This window comes from Mycteria americana, chromosome 5 (assembly GCF_035582795.1).
Source record: "Mycteria americana isolate JAX WOST 10 ecotype Jacksonville Zoo and Gardens chromosome 5, USCA_MyAme_1.0, whole genome shotgun sequence".
Lineage (NCBI taxonomy): Eukaryota > Metazoa > Chordata > Aves > Ciconiiformes > Ciconiidae > Mycteria > Mycteria americana.
The window spans coordinates 17,665,826-17,690,980 of record NC_134369.1 but is presented as its reverse complement, the minus strand read 5'-3'; the positions used below and the strand labels follow the sequence as shown (position 1 = coordinate 17,690,980).

The 25,155-nt window shown below is 49.6% G+C and overlaps 2 protein-coding genes and 2 long non-coding RNA genes across 6 annotated transcripts in view; 2 read left to right on the top strand and 2 right to left on the bottom strand.

The window, feature by feature from the left end:
• Positions 1 to 1,304: 1,304 nt before the first annotated feature.
• CDKN1C (cyclin dependent kinase inhibitor 1C) lies at positions 1,305 to 2,923 on the bottom strand. Its single transcript, XM_075502317.1, has 3 exons — positions 2,335 to 2,923; positions 2,121 to 2,247; positions 1,305 to 2,006 (listed from the first exon to the last, which is right to left on the bottom strand). The coding sequence occupies exons 1-2, from the start codon at positions 2,783 to 2,785 to the stop codon at positions 2,126 to 2,128; spliced, it is 573 nt and encodes a 190-aa protein (XP_075358432.1). The 5' UTR covers positions 2,786 to 2,923; the 3' UTR covers positions 1,305 to 2,006; positions 2,121 to 2,125.
• Positions 2,924 to 2,971: 48 nt separating this feature from the next.
• On the top strand, positions 2,972 to 8,564 carry LOC142410214 (uncharacterized). 2 transcript variants are annotated; one of them, XR_012775870.1, is made up of 5 exons: positions 2,972 to 3,343; positions 4,262 to 4,570; positions 6,535 to 6,725; positions 7,541 to 7,699; positions 8,041 to 8,564. It is a non-coding gene; the product is annotated as an uncharacterized LOC142410214 (long non-coding RNA). The 2 variants fall into 2 exon arrangements; XR_012775869.1 differs by having other exon boundaries at positions 4,262 to 6,725.
• On the bottom strand, positions 4,261 to 8,839 carry LOC142410215 (uncharacterized). Its single transcript, XR_012775871.1, has 2 exons — positions 8,663 to 8,839; positions 4,261 to 8,195 (listed from the first exon to the last, which is right to left on the bottom strand). It is a non-coding gene; the product is annotated as an uncharacterized LOC142410215 (long non-coding RNA).
• A 13,183-nt stretch (positions 8,840 to 22,022) lies between these two features.
• SLC67A1 (solute carrier family 67 member 1) overlaps positions 22,023 to 25,155 on the top strand; it is a 63,056-nt gene continuing 59,923 nt past the window's right edge. The window contains exons 1-3 of one of the 2 annotated variants that reach the window (XM_075501454.1): positions 22,023 to 22,812; positions 23,041 to 23,092; positions 24,778 to 24,875. In XM_075501454.1, the coding sequence (XP_075357569.1) occupies positions 22,630 to 22,812; positions 23,041 to 23,092; positions 24,778 to 24,875 (333 nt within the window). In that variant the 5' untranslated portion in view covers positions 22,023 to 22,629. The remainder of the gene's footprint in view (positions 22,813 to 23,040; positions 23,093 to 24,777; positions 24,876 to 25,155) is intronic. The other variant, XM_075501453.1, reaches the window with a different exon arrangement.

Genomic DNA, 25,155 nt, shown 5'->3' with positions numbered 1-25,155 from the left:
ACGCTGCGGGGGCTGGGGGGAAGACGAGGGGCTGGGGGAAGACGATGCAGATAAACTCGGAGCCTTATTCACCCGGAGCCTTATGCTCTCGGAGCCTTATTCTCTCGGCTCCCTCCCCCCTCTGTAACAGAGCATCGCTGCAGAGCTCAGCGATGCCCTTGCACCCCCCCCACACCACTGGGTCCAGCACGGGAGTGCAGTGCTCCACGGAGGTGACAGGGTGGGGAGTGGGGTCTGAAAGGGACAAATCCGTCCAGCCGGTCCCTGTGCCTCTAGGACCCCCGTCCCCCTTCCGCTTCCCTGCTCCCCATCCGTGCTCCCCAGCACCCCAATCCTTGTGCCACCTGCAGCTGGGACCAGACCTGCTCTGTCCCCCGTTCCCTGAGCAGCGCAGGGTTTGGGACCCTGAGCAGGGCGCGCATCAGGCTGTGCACAGATCCCATGGCTTTAACCTCCTGGGCCAAGGGGATGGGGTGCCCCCTGCAACTGCCTGGGGGTGCGTGGGTGTGACAGCACTGCCACCGAAACGTTAATGCCAAAATGCTGGGTATTTTGTCTGTTGGGAGGGTTTATTTTGACTGTTGTTTTTCTTTTTTTCCCCTCTTTTATGGGAGCTGGAATTGCTGGTTTCCCAGCACTGTTGTGTGTTTGCCCTGTAAATCATTGCTGACTTGGACAAGAGGTACCAGGAAGTGTTTCCCTGCAGTAGCCACAGCTTCGAGCTCCAGGTCGGGGTTTGAGGGCCCACAGCTGGGGAGGGGCTTTTCACACACCCCCAAGGCTGAGGTCCCCCAGTGCTGAGCTCGCCGAGGGCGCTGTGGTCTGCATGCACTGGTGTCCCCCGTCCCCGTCCCCCCCCCCCAGGCTGTCCCCAAGTGAGGGAGGCAGCGGCCCGAGCCCTGATGCAGTGCTGGGTTGGGCTGCCCGAGCACCCACAGCACTGCCAGGTCCTGGAGGGGGCGCAGATACAGTTTTGGCAAGAAAAACAAGGAAACGGTTAAAAAAAAAAAAAATCATAAAATGTGCTGAAAGGCCAAATTCAGGGTGTGATGAAGGATGTGCACGCCCCCTCACACTTGGTTAACTCCAGCAGTGCTCGGAAACACCCGTTTTTAAGGGAAAACTCCTTTCCCCTCGGAAACGCACGCAAGCTTTGCGGCGCGGAGGTGGAAGCGCCGTCCCCGCGGGCGCGGGGTCCTGCTCCGCAAGGGAGGAGCCCTCCACCGCCCGAGCCTCCGGGGCTGCCCGGCCCCCCGGGCTCCCCCCCCGCGGGCGCTGCACAGCACACACCAAGCAGCCTGGCAGGGGTTTCCTGGATTTTTATTTATTTATTATTATTATGGAAGTTGTGGCATTATTTGCAATGGCAGTGGTACAGACCGGCTCAGGAACCATTGAAACAGATTTGTCTTCAAGTAAAGTCTAAAAAATATTTTGATTCATAGCTACATCTTGTGAATTGAAAAAAAAAATCCCACTATAAAAATAAATTTACATTTTGTAAATAACAAAAGCAAATATAGTGCCCTTTGGCTTAACCAAAAGAAAAAAAAAGACTATTGGATGTCAAAGTTATCCACATTTCTGACATAAATAGAAAATATAAGTTAGTATAACTCTTAAAAAAAGTTTTGTACAAATATACACTTGCTTTTTTCCTTTTTCTTTTTCCTTTCCTTTTTTGCACTGAGAGATCAGCAGAGATTAAACATTTCATATAAATGACTTTTAAAGCTTTACACTTCTGGCCAGTGTACTCACATTAGGCATAATACATTTCTATATAAAACGTAATACATTGCACAGTCGTACGTTAACACTGCTCCGTGCGCGGCCGCGGCCGGCGGGCAGGCGCTCCGGCTCCGGCTCCGGCTCCCGGTCCCGGTCCCGGTGGGCGCGGGGCGGGTCCCGGCTCGCCGCGCCGCCCGCCCCGGCCCCCCGCGCCTCCGGGGCGCCTTGCCTCCGGGGGCGGCGTGCCTCTCCCGTGGGTGCCGTAGTGCAAAAGTCTGGGGTGGAACAAAAAGGAGGAGAAAAAAAAAAAAAAATCAGGGGGGGGTGGAAATAAAGAGCGACGCAGAAAGCGCCCGGACACCCCCGCCCGCCCCCGGGGCGCGCCTCACCTGGCTCACCGGAGCCGCTTGCGGGGGGTCTGCTCAGCCGGCACGGCGGCGGGGGGCGGCGGGCAGCCGGCGGGGCGCTCCGCCGCCGCCTTGGGCTCCGCCGGCCTTTTCCTCCTCGCAAAGAAATCTGGACGGGGGACGGAGGGGGGGGTCCGTCAGCCGCTGCGGCGGGACGCCCACCGCCCCCCACGCCCCCCCAGCGCCCCCCACGCACCTGTGATGCGGGCCGTCGGGCCCCTCCGGCGGAGCCGCATGCCGCGGCGGCGGGGCGCGGCGCGGTTCTCCCGGCTCAGGCGCCCCCCGGGCCCCTTGCCGGCGGCGGCGGGCGGCGGCGGGGAAGGGGGCGCCCGGCGGAGGGGGACGCGGCGCCGCCCCACCTGCAGCGTCTCCCGGTAGAAAGCGGGCACGGCGCCGCCCTCCACCTCCTCCCAGCGCAGGCGGCCGGGCCCCGGCAGCGGCGTGTCGGTGTGGAAGTTGTAGTCCCAGCGGCGCTGGTCGTCCTCCCCCATCTCCCGCAGGCGGTTCCGCAGCTCCCGGCCCAGCTCCTCGTGGTCCACCGGCCCGAAGAGGCTCCTGCAGACGGGGCTGCGGCCGTGCCCGGCCAGGGCTCGCCGGGCGGAGAGGCGCTCCAGGGCGGCGGCACCGGAGAGGTGCACGTTGGACATCGCCGCCGGGGAGGACGCGGGGTGGGATGGGGTGCGGTGGGCTGGGAAGGGGTGGGTACCCCCCCGCCGCTCCTCGCCTCCCGTCCCGTCCGCGCTCCAGCCGGCCCTGCCTCCCGCCTCTGAGCCCCTGCCCCCGGCCGTCTGGCTTTTAAACCCCGCTCCCCGCGAGGGCGAGCAAAACAACCATTAGCATAAGAGTATTTCCCTGCCGCCGGCCCGCCGCGATTGGCGGGGACCCCCCCGCCGCCCCCCGGCCCCCGGCGGCAGCCCTCCTGCCCGCGCCCTCCATTGGCTGCGGCGGGCAGCGCCGCGCCGCCGCCGGCCGCATTGGCCCGGCCCGGCCCCGCCGCGGACCGGGGGGGGCGGCCCCGGCGCTGGCCCGGCCCCGGGGGGCGGCCGCGGCGCTCCCCGCCCGCCGCCGGCCCCGCTGCCTTTGTCTGCCGGCGGCCGCGGCTCCGCCGCCGCTTCCTCCCCGGCGGCTTTCGGGGTTGGCTTTTCCCCCCCTCCGCGTTGCCTTTTGAGCACGTAGGTGTGGGCGGGGGGGCATTATTATTTTTGGTATTATTATTACTATTTTTCCCGAGGGGTGTCGCCGGGAGGTTTTTCAGCATCCGTGGGGCGCGGGGGTTTGGGGCGGGGGAGGTGATGCGCGTGGAGGAAAACGGGATCGTTTCTGGCTCGGGGTTTTTTATTACGCTGCTGCAAAACAAAGCGAGATGCTTGCAGATTTCAAAACAAGCTGAGGGCTATTTTTAAAAATAGGGCTTCTCAGCTGCATGGAAGTAATAAGCTGCAGCCTTACTGAATAGAAATACATGAAAACCACAGCATTTTCCTCTCCTAACTTTAAAACCCACATAATACGTGTTTGTTCACTGCAGATGAACTAATCTCGCTATTGTGTTGCCAGGGATCAGCTGGCTTGTGCTTTACATTTTCTGCAGGTCACTGCAATCATTGCCTTTTGTTGTTTTGGGATGGGGGAGTATGAAAGGAAAGGGAGGGGGAGCATAATTGACACAGTGCTAAAATTGGGCCCAGAACATCATCGTCATTTTGATGCGCGCCTCGGAGGCTTGTTACCACAGTGAGCTTTTCATCTGCAAACAACAAGGGAAAAGATGGACCTTTATCGCTCTTTGCACATTTGGGGACACCCTGTCTCTCCGTATACCTATGGCTCTTGCCTCTGGGAAACTCAAACCCTTGAGCAAAGACAACTGGGATGGTTTTATTCCCTAGAGGGAATAAAATTAATTTGAAATCCTAGGGTGGTGCTGGCTGTGCAGAGACTGCCCAGGTGCCAGCTTACTGCAGGGCTGGAGAGGTCGCAGCTTTAGGTCCCTGCGGGCAATGGTGACCGCAGGCAGGTGTCCACTTCAAGAAGAGGGGCAATAGCCTTTGCACCCATGGAAAGCCCTTCCTTTTCCCCAGCTGGGCCAAAGTAAGTAATCTTCCTCCGTGCTGTTTCCACAGTCAGCGCACATCTGTGACGGAGCAGCCCTCCAGCACCACTGAGGGCACTCGCTCCTGCCCTTGCCACGCTGGTGAGGAGCCTGGGGCAGCCACGACGGCTCCCACGGGCTGCCAGGTACTGCACCTTCAGTGGTGCTCCCAAAGAGCGGCCACGCCAGGAGAGACCAGCAGTGCCCGCAGTTTTGGACCCATGGACCTGGGGTTGGCCCTGGCTGGTGCAGAGGTGCAGAGAGGAGGTTACAGCCTGGCTTACAGCACAGGAAAGGTCTTTCCATGCTCGGGCTGATGAGCAGTGAGACACTGCAGCAGGTTTGATCCCTGAAATAATTTTCTGATGTCCTGGGGGCAGGTGGGCTGCTCAGCAGGAAAGGTCTGTAGCTTTGCAGTTGAGAGAAGAAGAGACAGCGAATGTCTTCAGGGTGCAGAGCTGTGCTTGCTTCCTGCACGGGCATAGAGTCATGCCTGGCAGAAGACTTTGCCAGCTGATCGTACAAACAGATCACTCTCATTTCACAAATAGTGGTAGCACAGGTATTTTAGGATATATGAAGGCATTTTTTTTAAAGACACCCATTTAGATGTGGTGTTCTCAACAGGTATTCCTGGTTTCCCAAGTTTCTTGGGTTCCCTTGGTTTCTTGGTGTGAGCTGAACCACAACCTACCAATGTGGCGATTTTAGGTAAATACCACCACACCATCCTTTCCTTCCCAAAACAGCCCTCGAGGGTGGCCAATGCGGAGGTCTCCTGGCCCAAAGGATGTCATTCAGTGAGCAGGTCATGAGAAGGCTCTCCTGGTTCCTCGTCACTAAAAGCACATCATCTTAAAAAGCAGGAGGTGAGCATCAGTTAGCAAGGGTTCAGCCAGGGAGAGAAGGGGTGGGTCCCGGGCCAAGCTGGGACAGTTGGGGAACATGTTGAACATGGCACAGTGTCCAGCTGGGACTTCTTTCAGCAGCCATCAGACGCACCTCTCGGGATGTAGGATGGGGTGGTTTTAGAAATAAATGAGCTATGCGGAGAAAATGCCTCGAGTTCCCCAAGAAACCTGCTGAAAAAGTGCCCTCTATTCAAGATGCTGAGCCAAATGGCAATGGCCGGATCCCTGCAGACAGGGGCTCTTTGTGAGGAGTCCTCGCGAACCTGCTGCCATCCTCCCCCAGCGCCGGGAGAGGCCAGCGGCCGCCTTTCCTGTTTTCTGCCTCCTCGGTTTTATACATTCCTGCAACGCAAGCTGAGCGAGCAAACCTCCCTGCTATTTGCAAGATGTGGGCGTGCCCTCTGCAAAATCCACATCGTGGTCCTTCCAAACCGTTTTCAGAGGTTAGCCAATATTTACGCAGTGCTTGAGGGATGCTAAGAACTACAGTTTGAACGGGGAAGTATTTTCAGGGGTTGCCTCGTGTTTGAGGCCACTTCACCTTCCAGCTCACCTGGGAGGTAAAGCAGCTCAAGTTTGAGGTTACCAGCTCTTTTTTTTAGCTCGTCTTCCTCACTGCCAATGCTCCCCATCTCTTTGACCTGTTTTTTTTGTCCCATATACACCTATGTTTTAAGCTGGTGGTGATAATGCTGGGGACTTTCCACTCAGAGTCTCCAGTTCTAGCAGTCCGTGCTTCTCTTCTGTGTGGAGATAGAGAGCATCCAGCCCATTTGAGGAAGAAATACTGCCTGCATGGAGAGATGTTTTTAATTTAGTGAATCCGTGAACTCTAAGGCCAGAGGGGTATGTTATGATCCTCTAAACCAGCAGTTTGCGTAACACGAGCCACAAAATCTTACCCAAGAGCTCCTACCACCAAGCCCATTAGCTTCTTTAGAAATTCCTGCTCCAGAACACTGAGCGGAGTAATTACCGCTATGGTTAGAACAATGCCCCATAAGAATGAAACATTTTTTCTCAAAATATCCAAGTCATATCTGCTTATGTCAGAAAAAACAATGACTTTAACTAGCGTGTATTCCTGCTGGCTGCTCTGCTTTGAAAGGGTGAGGGGAGGGAAAGCAAACTCCTTTATGGCTTGTGCATCATTGCAGAGGGACTGTGACTGCAGGAGGTTTATTGCACTTGACTATTCCTTTTTGGAAAGAGTCCAGGTTGACCGTCAGAGCCAGGGCTGAGTCTGATGGCTTGGCAGATAGGGAAGAAAGGTCCTTGCACTGTAAACTGAGCAAGGAGTAACCAAGGAAATTTGAGAAGAAGTTATGAAGGTAACAAAAGAGAGAGCCTCAGCACTGTCATTCTGATGGGGCTGGTTGTTGTGGAGCTCCAGGTTAATTTCTGCAGCACAGAGGGCCTGGTGAGATGTTTGTGTACGGAGGCGAACAGGTCCCCATGACATGGTGCCACGGAGCAGCACTCCTCCATCTTCTGGAGAGTCTCAGGGTGAACATCTCCTGCAGGAATTGTCCTCAGTGTGCTGCCAGACAAGCAAATCTGTTGTTGGGCCCCTGAGGCTTGAAGGTTTGTGCTTTGCTCCCTTCTCATTTCTTTAATACACCGTTATTGTATACGCTCAACAATGTTTAACTCGGGATTCTTCAAATGCTGTGCAATCCACATGCAATTGCTTTATTTCAGAACATGTTGTATTCCATAATTGCTTTAGCAGAGACACAGACCAACAAACATCGGTACTTTTTCTCCCATGCACTTCTCTTTTACTGTGCTTGTGATCACAAGCAATTTGCAGTTTTGCATTTATACCAGTGGCAATTTTGCATGGTACTTTGGAATCCTGCTTAAATAAACCATTTGCAATTAAAGTTCAAGTTAGCACAGACTGCCCAAACTTCTCATTGAGGCTTCTTCACCAGCGAAGTAACTCTTCGAATTATTAAAGCTGGTGTACATTCAGAATTTTCCATTTCTTGACACGGTTGTAAAAAGTCAAATTATTAGATTTGATAGCTAGGCAAAACTATGCTAGTTCAGGGTTAAAATGGGAAAAGATAATCTGAACAGAACCCTGAAAAAATTCTGGTAGTCTTAATTAAATTTCAATTGCTTTTTGTTGCATTCTCAAAAATATGCAAAAGCTAATATCTCAGAAAAAATGCTTTATTTCATTTCCTTTAATTTTTTTTTATTATTCTTTCTGTTCTTGGTTGTTAAAAGAAGGGCTAGCCTTGCTGTCCAGCTGCTGCACATCATTAGGGTAGCACAAAGATAGCAGTGAATTTAGCCTAATCTATTGATGGACCTGCCAGTGCACCAGGGGCCATCACATTCTCGCTTCACAATCTTCTTTTTCTCTTGCCATCGTGTTGTTTTACTAGATGAAGTCCACTGACCATCTGGCCCTTTGTGACTGATTGGAAGCCTGTCTGGTTTGCGGGATGCTCTCCGTGAACCGCGGCAAGCCTTACCGACACCGTGCTGTTAACGTGGAAAGCAGGCAGGGAATGGCGGGTACCAAACACCATTTTGGGCTCACAGTACGTACCCATGGAGGGTGGCTCGTTTTTGCTGTCTGTGTAGTCATATTTGAGCAGCAGCTAAATACTCCATTTACTTGCACTCCCTGCTTTTCTGTTGGTATCATTTTTGTGAAGGTCATGCTCTACGCTCATAGGTACAGTTTGTTGCCATTCTTTGTATCAAACGAGAGGTCTGCATTTTGCTTGCTTTGACATTCCCCTTGCCTTTCATCTTGATCCATGGTAATGTTATTTTTGGAGTAGCTTTTCATAGGTTATTTCTACTTTCTGGGGGGGGTGTGGGGGGGTGGTGAAGGGGCCATTACACAGGTTTTATTTTTAGTTTCGTGTTTCTTAAGTAAACAGATTTTTTAATGCGGATAGTCTTGTACAAGTCCTAAGAAGACTGTTCATGGCCTGGACTGTTGCAGAGAGGAGGTGCCTGGTCCAAAAACAAGCCCAAGAGCAGCGGTAAGTGCATCAGGAGTATCTTCAGATGGATCTCAGCGCACACCTAGAGGAAACAGAACCTAAGAGTATGAAAAAAAAACAAACCCCAAAACACTAGAAGATGCTTGAAATCTGGCTATGAAAGGGACAGACTTGCAAAAAGTGGAGGGTGTCTAAAGAATCCTGATGATAAAGACCTTAAAAACAGCTTCAAGGGAGAGTAAATGAATCCAAGTGTTAACTGCCCCAGCCATGTCCTCTTCCCCGCCCCGGCCACCTATTCCTGCCCGCTCCCCTGCTGCCTGGAGCCCTGGGCCCGCGGCCCCCGCGCGGGCAGCCGAGCTGACTGAGCACCGACCCGGCAATAAATGGCCGTGCCGCGGCCTCGCCCTCCCTCCCCGCTCCTGCACGTTTGTGCCCCTCGCCTCCCCACCGCTCGGCGGGGCGGCCCGGCCGCCAGCGCTGCCGCCGGGTCTGCCGGGGGCCGGGCAGGGGAGCTGGGGGCCAGCCGCAGCCGCGCCGCATCCTCACCCTCTGCCCACCGCTGCCTGCCCGGCCTGGCTGCAGAATAACGGAGAAGCACGGCATGCCCCCGGCTCCCGTGCCCGGCCGCTCCCCCCCAACCCGCGGGGAGGACTTGAGGCAGCGCGGCGGCGGCGGAGGGGCCCGCGGGATGCCGGCGATGCGTGGGGCAATGGTGCCCTCTAATGTCGGCGGGGCCCGGGAGAGGCGGGCGCTCGCCCCCGGGGAGCGCGGCCTCGCCTCGCCGCCGCCCGGCGGCAGGGGGGTTTCCAGCGCCGTGCCCCCACCCGCCCCCTGGGCAGTTGCAGCCGGTTGCCTTCCCGCGCCTCGGAGGCCCCTGGCTTGTCGGCGTATTCTCCCGCGATCCAGCGCCCGGGGATGTCTGCGCTTGGCCCCGGGACTTCAGGTGCCGTTCGATGCATCGCAGCAGCTCTTGGCTGGGCTGTACGTAATAACACGCTCCCCGCTTTCTCGCAGCTTGCCCAGAGAGCTCTAGGTAAGGTTTGCTGCTTTCCACGCCACCAGTCCGCAGACAGCCCTTTGCTGCTCAGGGGAGAGCAGCTTATTGAAACGTGCGGATTTTAAGTCTACGTGACGTGCACAGTACTTCTGGAGTAATAAAATATATTGTAGCTCTATTCACCATCCTCTAGATTTCTCAGGTTGGTCTGAGTCCATCTGATGACAAAATTTATGAATAGAAGAATACATTCACTTTATTCTGTGAAAATTAGGGTTAAGGTATAGCTTGGCAATGATAGAATCATAGAATGGTTTGGGCTGGAAGGGAACTTAAAGATCATCTAGTTCCAACCCTCCTGCCATGGGCACCTTCCACTAGACCAAGTTGCTCAAAGCCCCATCTAACCTGGCCTTGAACACTTCCAGGGATGGGGCATCCACAACTTCTCTGGGCAACCTGTTCCAGTGCCTCACCTTCACAGTGAAGAATTTAATCCTTATATCTAATCTAAATCTACCCTCTTTCAGTTTAAAGCCATTACCCCTCGTCCTATCACTACATGTCCTTGTAAAAAGTCCCTCTCCAGCTTTCCTGTAGGCCCCCTTCAGGTACTGGAAGGCTGCTGTAAGGTCTGCCTGGAGCCTTCTCTTCTCCAGGCTGAACAACCCCAACTCTCTCAGCCTGTTTTCATAGGAGAGGTGCTCCAGCCCCCGATCATCTTTGTGGCCCTCCTCTGGACCCGCTCAAGCAGGTCCCTGCCTTTCTTATGTTGGGGCTCCCAGAGCTGGATGCAGTACTGTAGGTGGGGTCTCACTAGAGTGGAGCAGAGGGGGAGAATCACCTCCCTTGACCTGCTGGCCACGCTTCTTTTTATGCAGCCCAGGATATGGTTGGCTTTCTGGGCTGCGAGTGCACATTGCTGGCTCATGTCCAGTTTTTCATCCACCAGTACCCCCACGTCCTTCTCCACAGAGCTGCTCTCAATCCACTCATCGCCCAGCCTGTATCCATGTTTAGGATTGCCCCAGTCCAGGTGCAGGACCTCATACTTGTTGAACTTCATGAGCCCACCTCTCCAGCCTGTCAAGGTCCCTTTGGATGTCATCCCTTCCCTGTAGAGTATCAATGACACCACTCAGCTTGGTGTCATCTGCAAACTTGCTGTGGGTGCACTCAGTCCCACTGTCCATGTCCCCGACAAACATGTTAAATAAAACTGGTCCCAGTACGGACCCCTGAGGGTCACCACTCGTCACTGGTCTCCACCTAGACATTGAGACATTGACCGCAACTCTTTGAGTTCGATTATCTAGCCAATTCCTTATCCACCAAGTAGTCCAGCTGTCAAATCTGTTTTAGAGACAAGGATGTTTTTCAGGACAGTATCAAATGCTTTGCACAAGCCCAGGTAGATGATGTCAGTTGTTCCTTTATCCATCAATGCTGTAACCCTGTCGTAGAAGGCCACCAAATTTGTCAGGCACGATTTGCCCTTAGTGAAGCCGTGTTGACTGTCACCAATCACCTCTCTGTTTTCCATGTGTCTTAGCATAGTTTCCAGGAGGATCTGCTCCATGATCTTGCCGGGCACAGAGGTGAGACTGACCGGCCTGTAGTTCCCCAGGTCTTCCTTTTTGCCCTTTTTAAAAATGGGGTTATGTTTGCCCTTTTCCAGTCACTGTGAATTTCACCAGTCCGCCACAACTTTTCAAATATGTTGGATAGTGGTTTAGCTCAATGGTAGCTCAAACCCTGGAAGTCCAAGAGAAGGAGATGCAGTTGTAGAGGATGCGGACCTCGACACACATACCTGGTTTCATGCAGGGCTGGCACGCCTTGGGGAGCCTCAGGAGCTTCGTCTCCTCTACATCTTTCTGTGGCTGGTTCCCTCCCTAGGAGCGGGTGGCAAAGTAATATGGTGCTGTGGGATCTGGCTGTTCCTTCTCTCACTCCCCAAGTTGGATTCCCTCTTGTTATTTGCCTCTCCCTCAGGGCTTGCTCCCTCCTTTCCCTGCGATGGGGTGTTGAGATATCATGCGATGATGCAGCATGATGAGATAATTCCTCCCCCCTCCCCACCCCCCGGCTTCTTCTTTGTATTCTTTAATTAATTTATCTTTCGCCTACAGCTTTAAATTTGCTTTTAGCATAGTAACGTTCTGAGGACACAGCACTAAAATTTTATTTGCTCTTAATCTTGAAAAGCAATCGTTTTATAATCTCCCTGGTAGATTCATAGCATTAATTTTGCTGCAAGCTTTGAATGTGGACCAAAGATAACCCAGCCAGTGGTGAACCTGCGAAGGGAGTGGTTCGATGAGCTCCCTTGGGGGAGTCCATCATGTCCGTTTTACTGCCAGTTTAACTATAATAAGGCTGCCCTGCCCGCAATATGTATTCCTACAGAGCAGGGAGTTAATTGTACCAGCAGCACACTATAAACACATTTATGTCATGCAGAACAATTAGTTCTGTGACTCATTGCTGGGAGCTCAGCCTATGTTATGTATGGGGCAGTATTTAACAATTCATATGTGCCACCCGCAGCAGCAGCCAAAACAAATCCCGCTAGTGTTTGGCATCCTGCAGATCCAAAGAGAAACCAAGTGCCATATCCCCTAACAGAGCAGAGAAGGGTGGAAGACCATGACTAACACTGGCTTAAAGGTTTTTTTAATTATTTGCATTACATCTACTGGCATAGCTATTTCTTAATGAGCTAGTTCTCGAGTTTTGGACAGAAGCTGAAAGGACCTGCTGCCTTGGGCCATGGTCAGAAATGTTGCTAAATACTCTGATTACACACGATTGTAATGTCCTTTGGTAGATGGTGGAGGCCAGGAGAAAGCTATGTTTTTTTCCTGCGCTGTGACCAGGTTGAAAAATCATCAGGTCATTCTGTAGCCTTAAAAAGTTACCCTTACCAGCTGCTCTGCCACTTCTTGCAGGAACTATTGCTAAAACAACTTTGTCGGGCAGCCAGCTCCAGGTGCCGGACCCTGAGTTTCAAGTAGGGTGAGTTTTGGACTGAGTGAGGACAGGAGGATCAGGCACAAAGAGATGCACTTGTACCTGACTCAAACTTTAATTTCATAGAGGTGCAATTAAAGGCACTCCCTTATGCTGTGCAGGAGAGCAGGTATCTCACTGTCCCCCCAGCAAGCACGCAGTCACACATGAAGGCATTTCAAAATGGCATGGTACAAATTCTTCTAGTGTGAACCGTGAGACACATTCTCAAACCTAGTCATGACTGAATGCGTCTGAAACAAATGTTTTCCTAACAGTAAAAGCAGAAGAGGAGCTGGATAAAAGACCTGAAGATTAAATCCTGGCAGTATGGAAATCAGAGGCAAAATTCCCAGTGAATTGGGGTCAGGGTTTCAGCCTAGAGCCAAGTAATCCAGATCTTGCAGCTCTTCTCAAAGTAAAAATGAGTCAGTTGGTCATTGTTGGTATTCAAAAGGAAAATATAAACCAGGTGAAATCGTTTAAGCTGACAGTGGCCAAGTGGTAGTGAGTTTGCTTTGGAAGGAAAAAAATAAATCTGGAGGTCCTATGTTTATGGAGTCTCCTTGCTTTCTAGATAGAATGCACTTGCTTTGCAGATGGGAGAATGGCTTTTTTTTTAACTGCCACCCTGCAAATTTAATCTAGAGCCTTGCCTTTTCATGCACCACAACCGTTAAGCAAGATTTTCTGCTGCCCTGCCCCTGCAGTCCCAGCGAGGTCCTCCACCCCTCTGCAGTCCCGTGGCTTCCGAGGGTGCCTCTGGTGGGATTTGAGGCTGTTGTCGCTTCACCTGTGCAGAGCTGGCTGAATTTGGCAAATGATTTAATTGGCGAGGCTCAGGAGGAACATAACCCACCACTCCCCTGGCTGTGCTGGGCAATAAATAAGAAGAATAAATCCTTATTGTTTTGTCTTGAAGGTAATGAGGAGAGAGCCTGGGCAGAGCTGCTGAGTAGATTGGTGTTGGTTTTAATAGGAGTCTCCAGGACCCAGCCAACATAGGAAGCCAGGGGGAATTTCTTCCTAGCACCACCCCTGGGGCAGTTTGACAGAGATAATCCCATTGCTGTCTGGTGGGACATTAGGAAAATAAGCTGGGATAGGTCCCTTTTTCTAGTGGCACTTTTTCTCTTTCTTTGTTTCAAATATCCTAATTATTTGCAAAATCCTCAAATCCAATCACGCTTTGGCAGAACTGGTTCTCAACCAGTTTGGATTGAAAATTTGCAAGACTTGCTTGATTTCTGGAAAAGCCAGATGACGGATCCTGGTTTTAGTGTATGGAGACTTTGATGTAGGGAGTTGTGTGTTCCAGAAATGGAACACGTGAACCCAGCTCTTCTTGGGTTATTTCCACCCTCTCCAGAGTGTGAAAAGATTAACGAATGCCAAATGGTACTGACAGTGGCAAGTCCAGCCCAAGACTATGCAGGCATTGCTGTTTTATGCCAGCCTTGCATTTGGCCTTAGGAATGGCCTAGCATTAGGCATCAGTATCAAAGCAAAAAGCCTCAAAAACAAATACTGCAACAGAAAATGTTTAGTGCATCCTGGTCACAGGTGTCATCCAGCCCTCCCATGAGCAGCAGCCAGCTCCGGTTGAGGCTGGCAAACTCTTGTCCTTTGGCAAGTTTAGAAGCACTAATTCCCTCTCTGTGCTCTTTCCAGGGCATAAGTGCTTTTGCCACTCCTTGTGGAAGGGTCTGGGTCTTTCCTCTGGTGGCAAGTCCATGGCAAGTGCTAATACCTTTGCTCAATGACAAAGAGTCAGGGAGGTTGTGAGCCTGCGATCATGTTGGGGAGAAGCTTTAAAAATTATTTTTAAATAATTTTAAAAAATAAATAGCTCTTAGGGATTTTCTCTTAGAAAAACTTCTGTGTGCCACTCATGTCCCCCTTTAAATTGCTCCTGATGCCAGAGCTGGATCCTAACAGTGTGCAAAGTTTGCTCTGATTCTTTACACAGAGTCAAATTTTGTTCATAGTTCCTGGTGTTGTTCCAAAATAATTCTGAAGAATTATTGTAAGCAATGTGCTTTCGAGAGAGCACTTTAAAGACACAATTGGGCAAGTTTATGGTTGGACTCGATGATCTTTTTCCAACCTATACGATTCTGTGATTCTGTGAAGTTTGGGGGCCTTTTTTGTGTCAGACGTACCTGCAACATGTTAGGAATGCATCCTCATCCTTTGCTCTGAAGAAATGCCATGCCTATGGAGATTGAACTGGAAAGAAGAGAAGCAAATGGTACCATGCAGGTGCTGGCCTCTTAACAGCGAAGTTTCAGATGTATTTGAAGTGGGACTTATTCATATGATAGGGTAGATTGACTGTAAGGATGTGCCTTCTAAACTTTTCCACCTCTTATCTATCTGTCCATGTTAGAGTTGTATTCAGTGTTCAACATTGATTTAACTGAATTACCTTGAAAATTTTCCCCAAACCGCTGAGAAGATTCCTGATATCCCACTCAAGAGCCATTAGTGGGCCCCCCCTACAACCTCAGTGCTAAGGAGCCCGCGAGGAAATTCCACCTCCAGCAAAGGAGGTTTGATTTCATTTTGTCTCAGGTGAATTCAAGTGGAGGGTGGATGGGAAGGCCAGGAGGAAGCAGTGAAGGGTCTCCAAAGCCATCTGGTGGTTTGAACAAAAACCCATCACTCTTGGGACTGTCATCTCTCTTGTATTCCTAACTAAAATGAAGATTGTAATTGTTCTCCCCAAGTAGACCTGGCTACAGCCTTTATCGCTGGTGTAGGGGATGCAGACCTGGCTGGCAGAGCAAATACTGCCAAGGGCTAGTGTCTTCTAGAGCTTTAAAAACTGCATTTTTCCCAGGTGAGGTGGATGACAGGCAGGAGTACGTGCTCTGCTCTGACTTGCAACTGTGCGAACTTGGGGGTTTGCTCTGACCGTACAAATCCCATTCAAGACTTCAGCTGAAATCAAGTGGTGTTTGTTAGAGGGAAAAAAATAAAGACCTTGGGCAAGGCTTTGGAAGGCATTTAGAGTCCAGATATATCAAGAGGTGTCCGGCCACTTTTGGGATTTCACCACCTCTGAGCTGCTGATAAATCCAGCCCTGCGTGACTATGGATACTTTTGTCCCATGTCTTCCATCCGAGGGCAGCGAATATCTGCAACCTAGGGTTGTCTCCCACTCACATAGCAAATGGAGCCAGCTGGGCATGGGGGCAGCTGTCCCCTTCCCTCCACAGCCCACATTGGCTCCACGCAGGTCCCGAGTCCATGTGGAGAAACCCGCCAGCCAAATGGAGCAAGGCTGGGAAGGTACACGTCTCCCCTGGCCCCGAGCAGAAAAGGATTTGTCTGAGGATGTAACACAGATCGTCCTCTGTGCCGGGAAGCCGCGGCTGGGATGTGCAAGGTTTTACAGACACGTGCTTTGTCCTTCTCTAATTGCTTTATGCAGAAACATACATTAACAGAAACACTGAATACACATCCGTATTTTGTTTGTGCTGTGTATAGCTTCGTCGGAAGGCTAACCGACAGAGAGATTCTTGTTACATTGTGTTGCTGGTGGTCTCCTGAATGCTCTAGAGTTATAAATCAGGCAATTGTTTAATTCTGACACAGGAAAATGTTTTGGTAAATGCAGCAGGCTCAAGACTAGCTGAAAATGTCTGGGGCTCCCATTGTGTGCAGAATGTAATGTGTTCAGAGGAAATCTGCAGCATTCCTACGGCAAACCACAACAAGAAGCTCCATACAGCCCCAATCAGTTACAATTCTCATATAAATTATAATGGCTTAAATGTTATTTAAATGATAAACAGCTTTTGCATTCCAGACATTGCTGCAATTCCAGAAGGTGGCTGTATAATACCAGCTGAATGAAATATTGCATATTGCAGGCTAAGTATGAGGCTTTATTTGTGTGCGCATGTATCCATTTTTGTCACATCTAGCATATTCTTTGGCTATAAACCTTGGACTTCCAACGCACTGTGTGTATCTTGGAGCACAGGGCTTCATCCATTATCCAGCAGCGAGTTGTCTGAAGGTCGGTCGCGCCAACATGCCAGTAAGCTGAAGACACAACCACAGAGGCGGCAGAAGTATCCATCGCTTCTGGGCCGTCACCATCCCTCATTAGCGTGTGCAGTTTTGCCTGGACCCTGCTCAGCAGCAGATGGTATAACCACTCCTTTAATCACAGTTTCCTACAGAGATGGCCATGTCACGCTTGCTTAAAACAAGTGTGGCTTGAGCATTAGGAAGAAGAATGGCAAGTCTGGGGGAGATCATCCCTTGCCCAGGAGAGAGCTCATCCAACAGACCTGGGCTTTCACTATGGAAAGAGTGATTTTTTTTCTTGCCAATTCATCAATGTCCTAGCATAGTGGACCACTAGAGGCTGGTGGCATTTGCTGGCTTTTGATGCCTTCACTTGAAGGTTGGCAGCTGCTCTCCGGGCAGCCCAGCAGCCCTTCTCCACTGCGTGGCAGCAGCTCATTGAAACTTGAGGGGTTTCTGTTTGCCCAGGAGATATTTTGGGGCAGAGGTGGGCCACAGCCATGGCAGCACCTGGGAGATGACTCTGGAAGTGGTCCTCTGGCTGAGCTGAAATACATCCTAAGCAAGGTGCCACTCGGTGTGAGCAGGTATGAGAGGCTTCTGCTCCCGGAGGTCCTGCTGGAGCCGATGAGTCTGGATGGGTACAAAGAACTGAGCTTTTTCTTCCTATTTGGTCATGTTATTCTTGGTGTAACTCTTCTGAATTCAGGCCATGGGATTTTTCCAAAACTCTTTTACAATTGACACAGCCTCTGCCCCATCTGCATATTTTGTTGTCAAATTCCAGCATTCAGAAATGTTCTCTTTTGGTTTAATTTTTCCAGAATATTAGAGAGGAGAAACTGCCCTGTGGTTAAACAACAGGACTGGCATCCAAAGGATGATGGAGTCTGACTCCAGCCTCTTCCACAGACTTCCTCTGTGATTTCAGGCAAGTCATTAAACCCTTCTGTCTGTTAGGGTCCCATCTGCAAGACAAGGAGAATCTAATTCTTTTCCCTCATCTGAGTCTCAACTTCTTTTTGTGTTTGCAGGGCACCAAACGGGGCCTCAATATTAGTTAGAGCTTTGGGGCTTTACCATTAAAAAGTTAATAATAACCAGCCATATTTCAGATAAAATGTGATTTGCAGTTTAATATGCTAAGTAACAAAGACTTTACCAAAAGAATGAACAATAGCCTTTTCCATTTCACAAAATAATTTGCCAGGCAGAATAAGCGCACCAGCATTTTTATAAAAACAAATTATAAATAATTGCTTTCTGCAATTTAATACACACATAGGAAGAGCCAAAAGAGTTCAGCAGCCACCAGGAATCTGATTTCATTGCCGATTTGGTCTGTCTCTGTAGTTTTTATGAAAATCCCTGAAGACTGTGCTATTTTGTAAACTAAACATGGCTTTTTTTGCTGGCCATGTGGAATTTTTTTCCATTCATTAGTGAGCTGCTTTTTTCGTGAACACAATTAGACAAAGGAATAAATCAGTCAACAAACATGGGACATCATAATTTTGGCAATACTGGGCCGTCTATGCTCTTATTTGCTTAACTGTATAAATCTTTCACCAGACTACAAATGATACCGGTTCCCTCAGTGTCGGGGTTGGGGGAAGAGAGGGATTGGGCCAGATCCTGTGGATTTGATGGCTCACACTGACCATGGCTGGTGTTGAGCAGTTTCCCTCATTACGGCAATTCAGCATTCCAGCTATTGGGAAATCGCTTTGGGATACTTCTTCCTTTTCCTCTCTCGTATTTCAGAGCATAAGAAACATCACCAGGACGATAGCTCCCTGAGGGCTGTGTCTCCATAAAGGGTTTTTATGTCTCTTCTTGCCTGAATATCTGCATGCCTCACTGGTTTTGGTGCAGTGGCCTCACGATGCTCTTGCAAGGAGAGGAAGGTATGCTCATAACTATTCATCTCGCACCTCACGTCCCTCCTGGCACCCCCCAGCACACAGTCCATTGAAATGCAGTTTCTCTTTGCAAGGAGAAATGAAAGCTTTGCTGGACCCAAGAGGCAGCGATTCCCTCCCTGGCATTCCCAGCCATAGGTATGGGTGCATTTGCGAGTGATCTGGAAGTGGATTTGCGAGTAATCTGCGAGTGGATTTGCAAGTGATTTGCGAGTGGAGCAGGATTTGGTTCATCCTACTGGGTTTTTTGTGTAGCTGGAGAGACCTGACCGCTTGCATTCATAGAGGATTTGAGGCCTGAGAGATGCCCTTCATTGCTGGGCAGCACATCTGCACTTCTATCCCTCTCCAAGGCTCTCTTGAGGCAGTGAAGCTTGTTTTGACCCTCTGCAGACAGGTGAATCCCACCCAGAGTACCTCATGTTGCTACAGATCATATTAAGCTTCATCTGTGAAAAAATACAAGTTGAGAGAAGGATTCGGGATTTATTTCCCCGCAATTTATCCTTTTTCAACCAGCATTTTCAACTGCTGGTATTGCTGAGGGTGGATTTCCCCTCCCCATGCATACGCACTTTGAGCTGGCTTTGCTTCCCATTTCCAGTAATTTAAGAAAAGATTTCTGCCCAAGTAACATAAACAATAAGTCTTTATAAATTTCTTTTTGTAAAGATGTTCTCAGATTTCCCACTCTGTTTTTCCAGAGATCACCAGATAAACAGCCCTCAGGAAAGATATACTGGGGAAGGCAACTATAAATACTCAAAAAATGTTGAGAATAAGTGTCAAGACTTAATGCATAGCTAATGGCCTAATCTGCAGTTTCATCACAAGACATTTATCTCCTTGCTTGCTTTCACCGTAGTCTCCCTGGAATATCTGTCCATTTAAAGTTTATTTATCCTACCCAAGAAAAATAATTTCCTATTCATAACCTATTCCTCCCCGGTTTTTAGATTAATCTTTATTTTTTAAAGATGGCTTGTCAGTGACTGAGTGCTACCTGCATTGTAGTCTAAAATTGAGCCAGAAGGAGCCTTTAGATAAAAATGCACCGCCAGCCTATGCTATCTGTCATTAATGGTGCATTATTGCTGAACTGGCCCCTACCTGGATGACTACAAACGCAGTGTACAGCAGGGCATAGCTGGGAACGGAGTTAATCTCCATCATACTTTAGCTCCTGCAGGCGTTTTCAGACAGGCTTCTCACTCAGGGGGGGGAGGAGGATCTGCCTAGTGTCAATCACACCGGCTGTTTTTCCATTGGTGCTCGTGCTGCCACGTTTAGCCCCTAGATCGACTGATTCATGGGGCGAGATTTTAAAAATCAGGCACTGAAAGTCAGGAAAGTCCAAGTTCCTGTGCAGAAGACCTTGCGGGACAACACCAAGATGATTTGGGGCTGCCAACATCTTGGCCAAGTTTGAAGAATACAGCTCATCCCTGCATCCTTGGGGCTAGGGCAGCATGGACATGGCTTGGCTCATGGCTTGTAAAGGTGGCTTAAAACTGCCACCCTCTTCCCTTTGTCCTGTCCATGCCAAAGCGCAGGGATGGGGAGATAAATGATCCTGCTCAAAGAGACTATTGCTAGAAGAGGATTACTGAGTTGGGCCCAGGGCTCTTTCTTACTTGCAGCCTGATCTGGGATGCTAAGGAGCAGGCTTGGGCATTGACCCGTCAAGAGGCATCCAGTGATGCACAGCAACAGAGTCCAGTGATTGTAGCTCATTCTCCATGGCCACCTCCACACCAGGCACTGAGTTTAGGTCCCCACTTCTCAGAGCTGTGTCTTTTGCCCCAGAGGCTGAAAATTAAACTCCATTTGGTTTTTTTTTTTCTCCACTTCCCTTGTTAATGCCAGTAAAAAGAAGCTAAATCTGAGTGAGAGCATGTGGCTGGTTAGCTGTCTGCACTGCATGCCCTGGACAGGACGAGGCTCCTATCTAGTGGAGAGTGGCTGCATCTGCAAGTCATTGCTTCCCTCGGTCGCCTTGCTGGGATCTGTTTTCAGTTGCTGCTGAGACAAACTCACCAGTCAAAATATTGACGCTTTTCAAGTCCAAGTCAGCAAGTTTCCCGTAAGCAGTGTTTTACATTGCATTTGCATGAGTTGCTTTTTTGGTTGTCTTGAAACCTCCATAAACAGAGTTCTGTCATTAATTTTACTCTTCTATTCAATGCTGGTAATTTGTACATTGTGCCTGTCCAGCGCAAACCAGGGAGTGACGATGTTGGTGCTGTGCTGCAGGACATTCAAAGTGCAGGCAAATCCATTGTTTCACGCTGAGATGAATCAAATGTTGAGCACTGATCCCTTGCTAAATTGGAATACATGCTGGGTAATCTTCCTTCTTCGGTAACAAATACGACTTCTAGGGCGTTGTGAGTTGGGTCTGTTTGAGCGCTAGTATCGCTGTTAGGAAAGTCATTCTTTAAACGTGCTTCTTTTACTCCTGTTCTGGCTGAGTTTGTGAAAGGTTCTTTCTGTACAGCCTCCAGCGATAAGGTACCCGCCCCTGGTGAAACTTTAAACCTTTGGTCTCCCCCCTCCTTCACCAGGAGGTAGAGCCTGGCAGCCCTCACCAAATCCCGGGGCTCTGGGCTCTGTGGTGACGTGTTGAATTGACGCTCTCCCTCGGCTTGGTTGGAAACCTGGGAGCCCTGACATCCACTCTGGATCCAAGCCAGCAAAAATCTGTGTGTGACCCTGTATTGATGTGTCTGTGTCAGCCTTCATGGCTAGTCAAGCCTCCATTTCTGAACAGAGATGTTACTAAATTAGAGGGACTGGCTGACACGGTCAATAACGGAGCCTCAGGCTGGAGGGTCTGGATGAAAGGTGAGAGCTGGATCAACCAAAACCTCAAGGTTTTCAACAAGTTGAAAGTGGCGACGATTTGCCGCAAGCCTGGGGCAGCACATCCACCTGCATCAATGCCAGCTGGGGACGGACTGGACGCATAGCAACCCTAGCGTGAGGACTGTGGGTGATGGCGATGCTGTGTGAGCCAATGGTGCACGCTCATCAGGAATAAGGCAAACCATGTAATGGGCCATTTGAGGAGGAGCATGGCCAGGATGTCCAGGGAAGTTGTTATTCCCCTTTGCTTGGTGCTGGAGAGGCTGACCCAGTGTTGGGCCTCCCAGTTCAAGAGGCTTGTGGACAAACTGGATTGAACCCAGGGGATGGCTACCAAGAAGGTCAGGGGTCTAGACTACATCATCTTTGAAAGAGGTGGAGGGAATTGGGCTTGTTCAGCCTGGTAAAGAGGAGGCTGGGGTGGTCTAACAGCCACGTGCAACTATTTGAAGGGCAGCTCCAGAGATGATGCAGCCTTGGTAGTGGCAGCTGATACCATGAGGGACAACAGCCACAAGCCGCAACTTGCGAAATTCAGATTGGACATTAGGAAGAACTTTCCCAGATACTCAGGGAGGGGGCAGATCTCTTTTCTTGGAGATTTTCAAAGCTTGTCTAGAAAAAGCCACAGCTGAGCTGGTGTGTTCAAGCAGGAGGGTGGATGAAATCTCCTGAGGTCTCTTCCTACCAAAAGTCCTAGGATTCTACAAAATCAGGGCATTGGGATCTCTGCTTTCTTTTTCTCTTTATTTTAAAGATAATGCTCAACCAGACTTCCAGGCTTCAACAAGTAAGAAAACAAACAAATAAACCCCCAAGCAAACAAGCAAGCAGACAAACAAATGAAAGCCTGAGTAAACAAGCAAGCAAACAAACAAAACCCCCAAAGGCCAAATAAGTCTTGTTTATTTAATTCCCCAGTTTGCAGTCAGCCTCATGATTTGCGTGGTTTTAATAGGGGTATTTTTTTTAATGTTTTTGGCATTGACTGGTAATTTGTAGTCTGAGTGGAGTTGCATGTGAACATTTGCTAGCTCAGTCTCTCTATAAATTTGCAGCACCTGGTGAAGGAGAGAAAATGGCTCAACTACAGGTGTTGATGAGAGCAACTCTAACTGCGTGTAAGACCTGTGCTTGTTCCAGGATATGTATAAATCTACTGCAATAAACATGAGGACTTCAAAAAAGCTGTTCTGCTGTAAGCTTCACTTGCAACCTCCAAAAATAAAATTAAAGTGCCTTTCATGAAGAATTAAAACAGTCATCTTTTCTGAGCCACCAGAGGCAATAAAAGTGAAAGAAGTGAAAGAGTTAAAGAGTTGAAGAGTTTGTCACGTGCTCTTGTTTGGGGCAAGGTCCACTTTCACCCCACTGGGACTTTCAAGCAGGTCTTTGTTGTGATGGTACTTGAAGCAATGAGCCCACCTGCTATGAGGCTGGAAGAGATCATGGTTTGATGCGTTGTTGATCCTGCCTGGCAAGTAAGCAAAGGGGAGGAAAAAACAAAGAAAGAAAGAAAAAAATAAATCCCTGGCATGCTGACTCAGCACCTTTCACGCTGCAAGTTTTGAACTGTACACGCAGCTCCTGCACCTTACCTATGCTCCACGTTCCTAGCTAGAAAGCACCTGCCTGTCATTTTTCAGCCCGTCAGCCTGCAGTAAGTCGTTCCATGAGTGCTATGAACACAAAAGCCAGCTCTGGAGGTGAGGAAGAAGCCTCGGAAATGAGGACTGAGACCCTGGGGGAGAGCAGCTGCTCAGGAGACGTCAAGAGGGGACAAGTGATCCTTGTTGCCTACCTGATTGCAACTCTGGAGCTGACCTTCTTCTTCATGCAGATGGGAGTCATGCCTGTGAGTATGGGTTGTCCTGCTTCACAGCATGTCTTGCTTTCAATGCTAGGCTATGTAGTTTTCCAGCAAAGTCAGAAGAGAGTTTCTAGCAGGAGAAAGTGTATTCCTACCTAGCAAGCAAACTGTGACTGTTCTGGGTATGCCCAGGCAGTAAAAGATGGTTTACTATTTGTACTGGCCTGATGGCCCTGGGTGAAGCTTATGTAGTTCCTATCTTCTTGCTTGCAGCAGGAGAGTGACCCAACAAGCAGGCAGCAGAATCAGAGGTTTCAGATCAGAGGTGGGTTTTTCTGAGAGCGTAATAAACCAGCTGTGAGTGGGAATCATTGCTTCTCACTTACTGGACTCTTCTGTCTGGTATCATAGAATCATTTAGGTTGGAAAAGACTCTTAAGATCATCGAGTCCAACCGTAAACCTAACACTGCCGAGTCCACCACTAAACCATGTCTCTAAGTGACACATCTACACATCTTTTAAATACTTCCAGGGATGTTGACTCAACCACTTCCCTGGGCAGCCTGTTCCAATGCTTGATAACCCTTTCAGTTATCATGACAGGCCATTTCCTCTCGTCCTATCACTTGTTACTTGGGAGAAGAGACCGACCCCCACCTCTCTACAACCTCCTTTCAGGTAGTTGAAGAGAGCGATAAGGTCTCCCCTCAGACTCCTTTTCTCCAGGCTAAACAACCCCAGCTCCCTCAGCCGCTCCTCATAAGACTTCTGCTCTAGACCCTTCACCAGCTTTGTTGCTTTTCTTTGGACATGCTCCAGCCCCTCAATGTCTCTCTTGTAGTGAGGGGCCCAAAACCGTGCACCGTATTTGAGGTGTAGCCTCACCAGTGCCAAGTACAGGGGGATGATCACTGCCCTAGTCCTGCTGGCCACACTATTTCTGATACAAGCCATTGGCCTTCTTGGCCACCTGGGCACACAGCTGGCTCATATTCAGCTGGGTGTTGACCAACACCCTTAGGTCCTTTTACCTCCAGGCAGCTTTCCTGCTCTTGTGAGCTCCTGGATCTATGATACATCTGTCCACCCCTGTCTCTGATGAGCCCATGCCTTCTGGGAGATCTCCCCATCGGTTTTGTGCCTCCAGAGGCAAACTGCTCCCTCCTTCTGGGACTAAACCGGCTCGTGGTGCCCTGAACCTGTAGGCTGAGAGAGACTTTATTTATGGGAGATCAATGTAGCTGATCACCGATCAGTTACAGGTGGTTTGGGGACCTGAGTGCAGAGCACATGCACCCAGGGGAAGTGGGCAAGACTGGGACACCTCCCCGCCTTCTGAGAGCTGAACTTGGCTGAGACTTTTAAACAACTCTTAGCAGATGGCACAAAACAAAAACATGAATCAGAAATAGCTGTCCCTTGAGCATACAATTTTTAAATAAAAAACCCCAAAGGATTGTGGCCTTCAAGGTGTGCATCTGTGTTTTTTTGCAAGCTCAGATTGTGCGTGTACAATCCAGATTATAAGTAGAGGCAGTATTTTGCCCATGTTGTGCCTGCATTAATTCTGGCTTGCTCAATTAAACAACAGCGCCAAGACCTTACTGCAGTCATCTCCTGGGTGGTGCTTGGGCTGCCCCAGGTGTGGGGTCTGGAGGCACGAAGCTACTTAAAATCTACCTCATCCCCCTTAGCAGTAGCTGAATACATTCAGCTGTGCGGGACTGCAAAGATAAAGGGTGGTTCAGATTTGTCACCTGGTGCAAAATTGATGGGTTTGATCACATCTGGCTGATCTCCATTAGCAGATGGTGTGGGATGGAGGCTTTTGGTCTTCATTAAGCAGCCTGTGTCTGACCTAATGAAAATTTTATCTGTAGGTATGGGGAACTGAAGGAAGTGCTTGTTTGGAGCTGTAGTCCTCTCTACACAGACATTAAGCTCTTTATTCAAAAATATAGCATACTTCATTTCCCCTGACTTTGTTGGGTTTTTTTTCTTTTTTTAGTACTTGGCAAAGAGCCTAGGTTTGGATTCAGTGGGGTTTGGCTACCTCCAGACAACCTTTGGTGTGCTCCAGCTTGTGGGAGGTCCCATTTTCGGAAGGTAAGTGAGAACAATTCTCATGACCCTTTTCATAGCTGAAAAAAAGCTAGGCGTTTTTATACTTTAATAAAAAAATGTTTAGTTCTGGTTCGTGATCCTGGTGAAACGTTTGAAGATTTCATAAATGGGAAAGGGGAAAATAAATACTATAATTAGAAATACTGCAATATGGAACCAGCCTTTATATTAACTTAGCTGTGTTTTAATGACACGTTTAAGTGTAACAATATACTGGGAACAGGCTTAAACCATCAGAGTCCTCGGAGCCCAGGTCCTAACG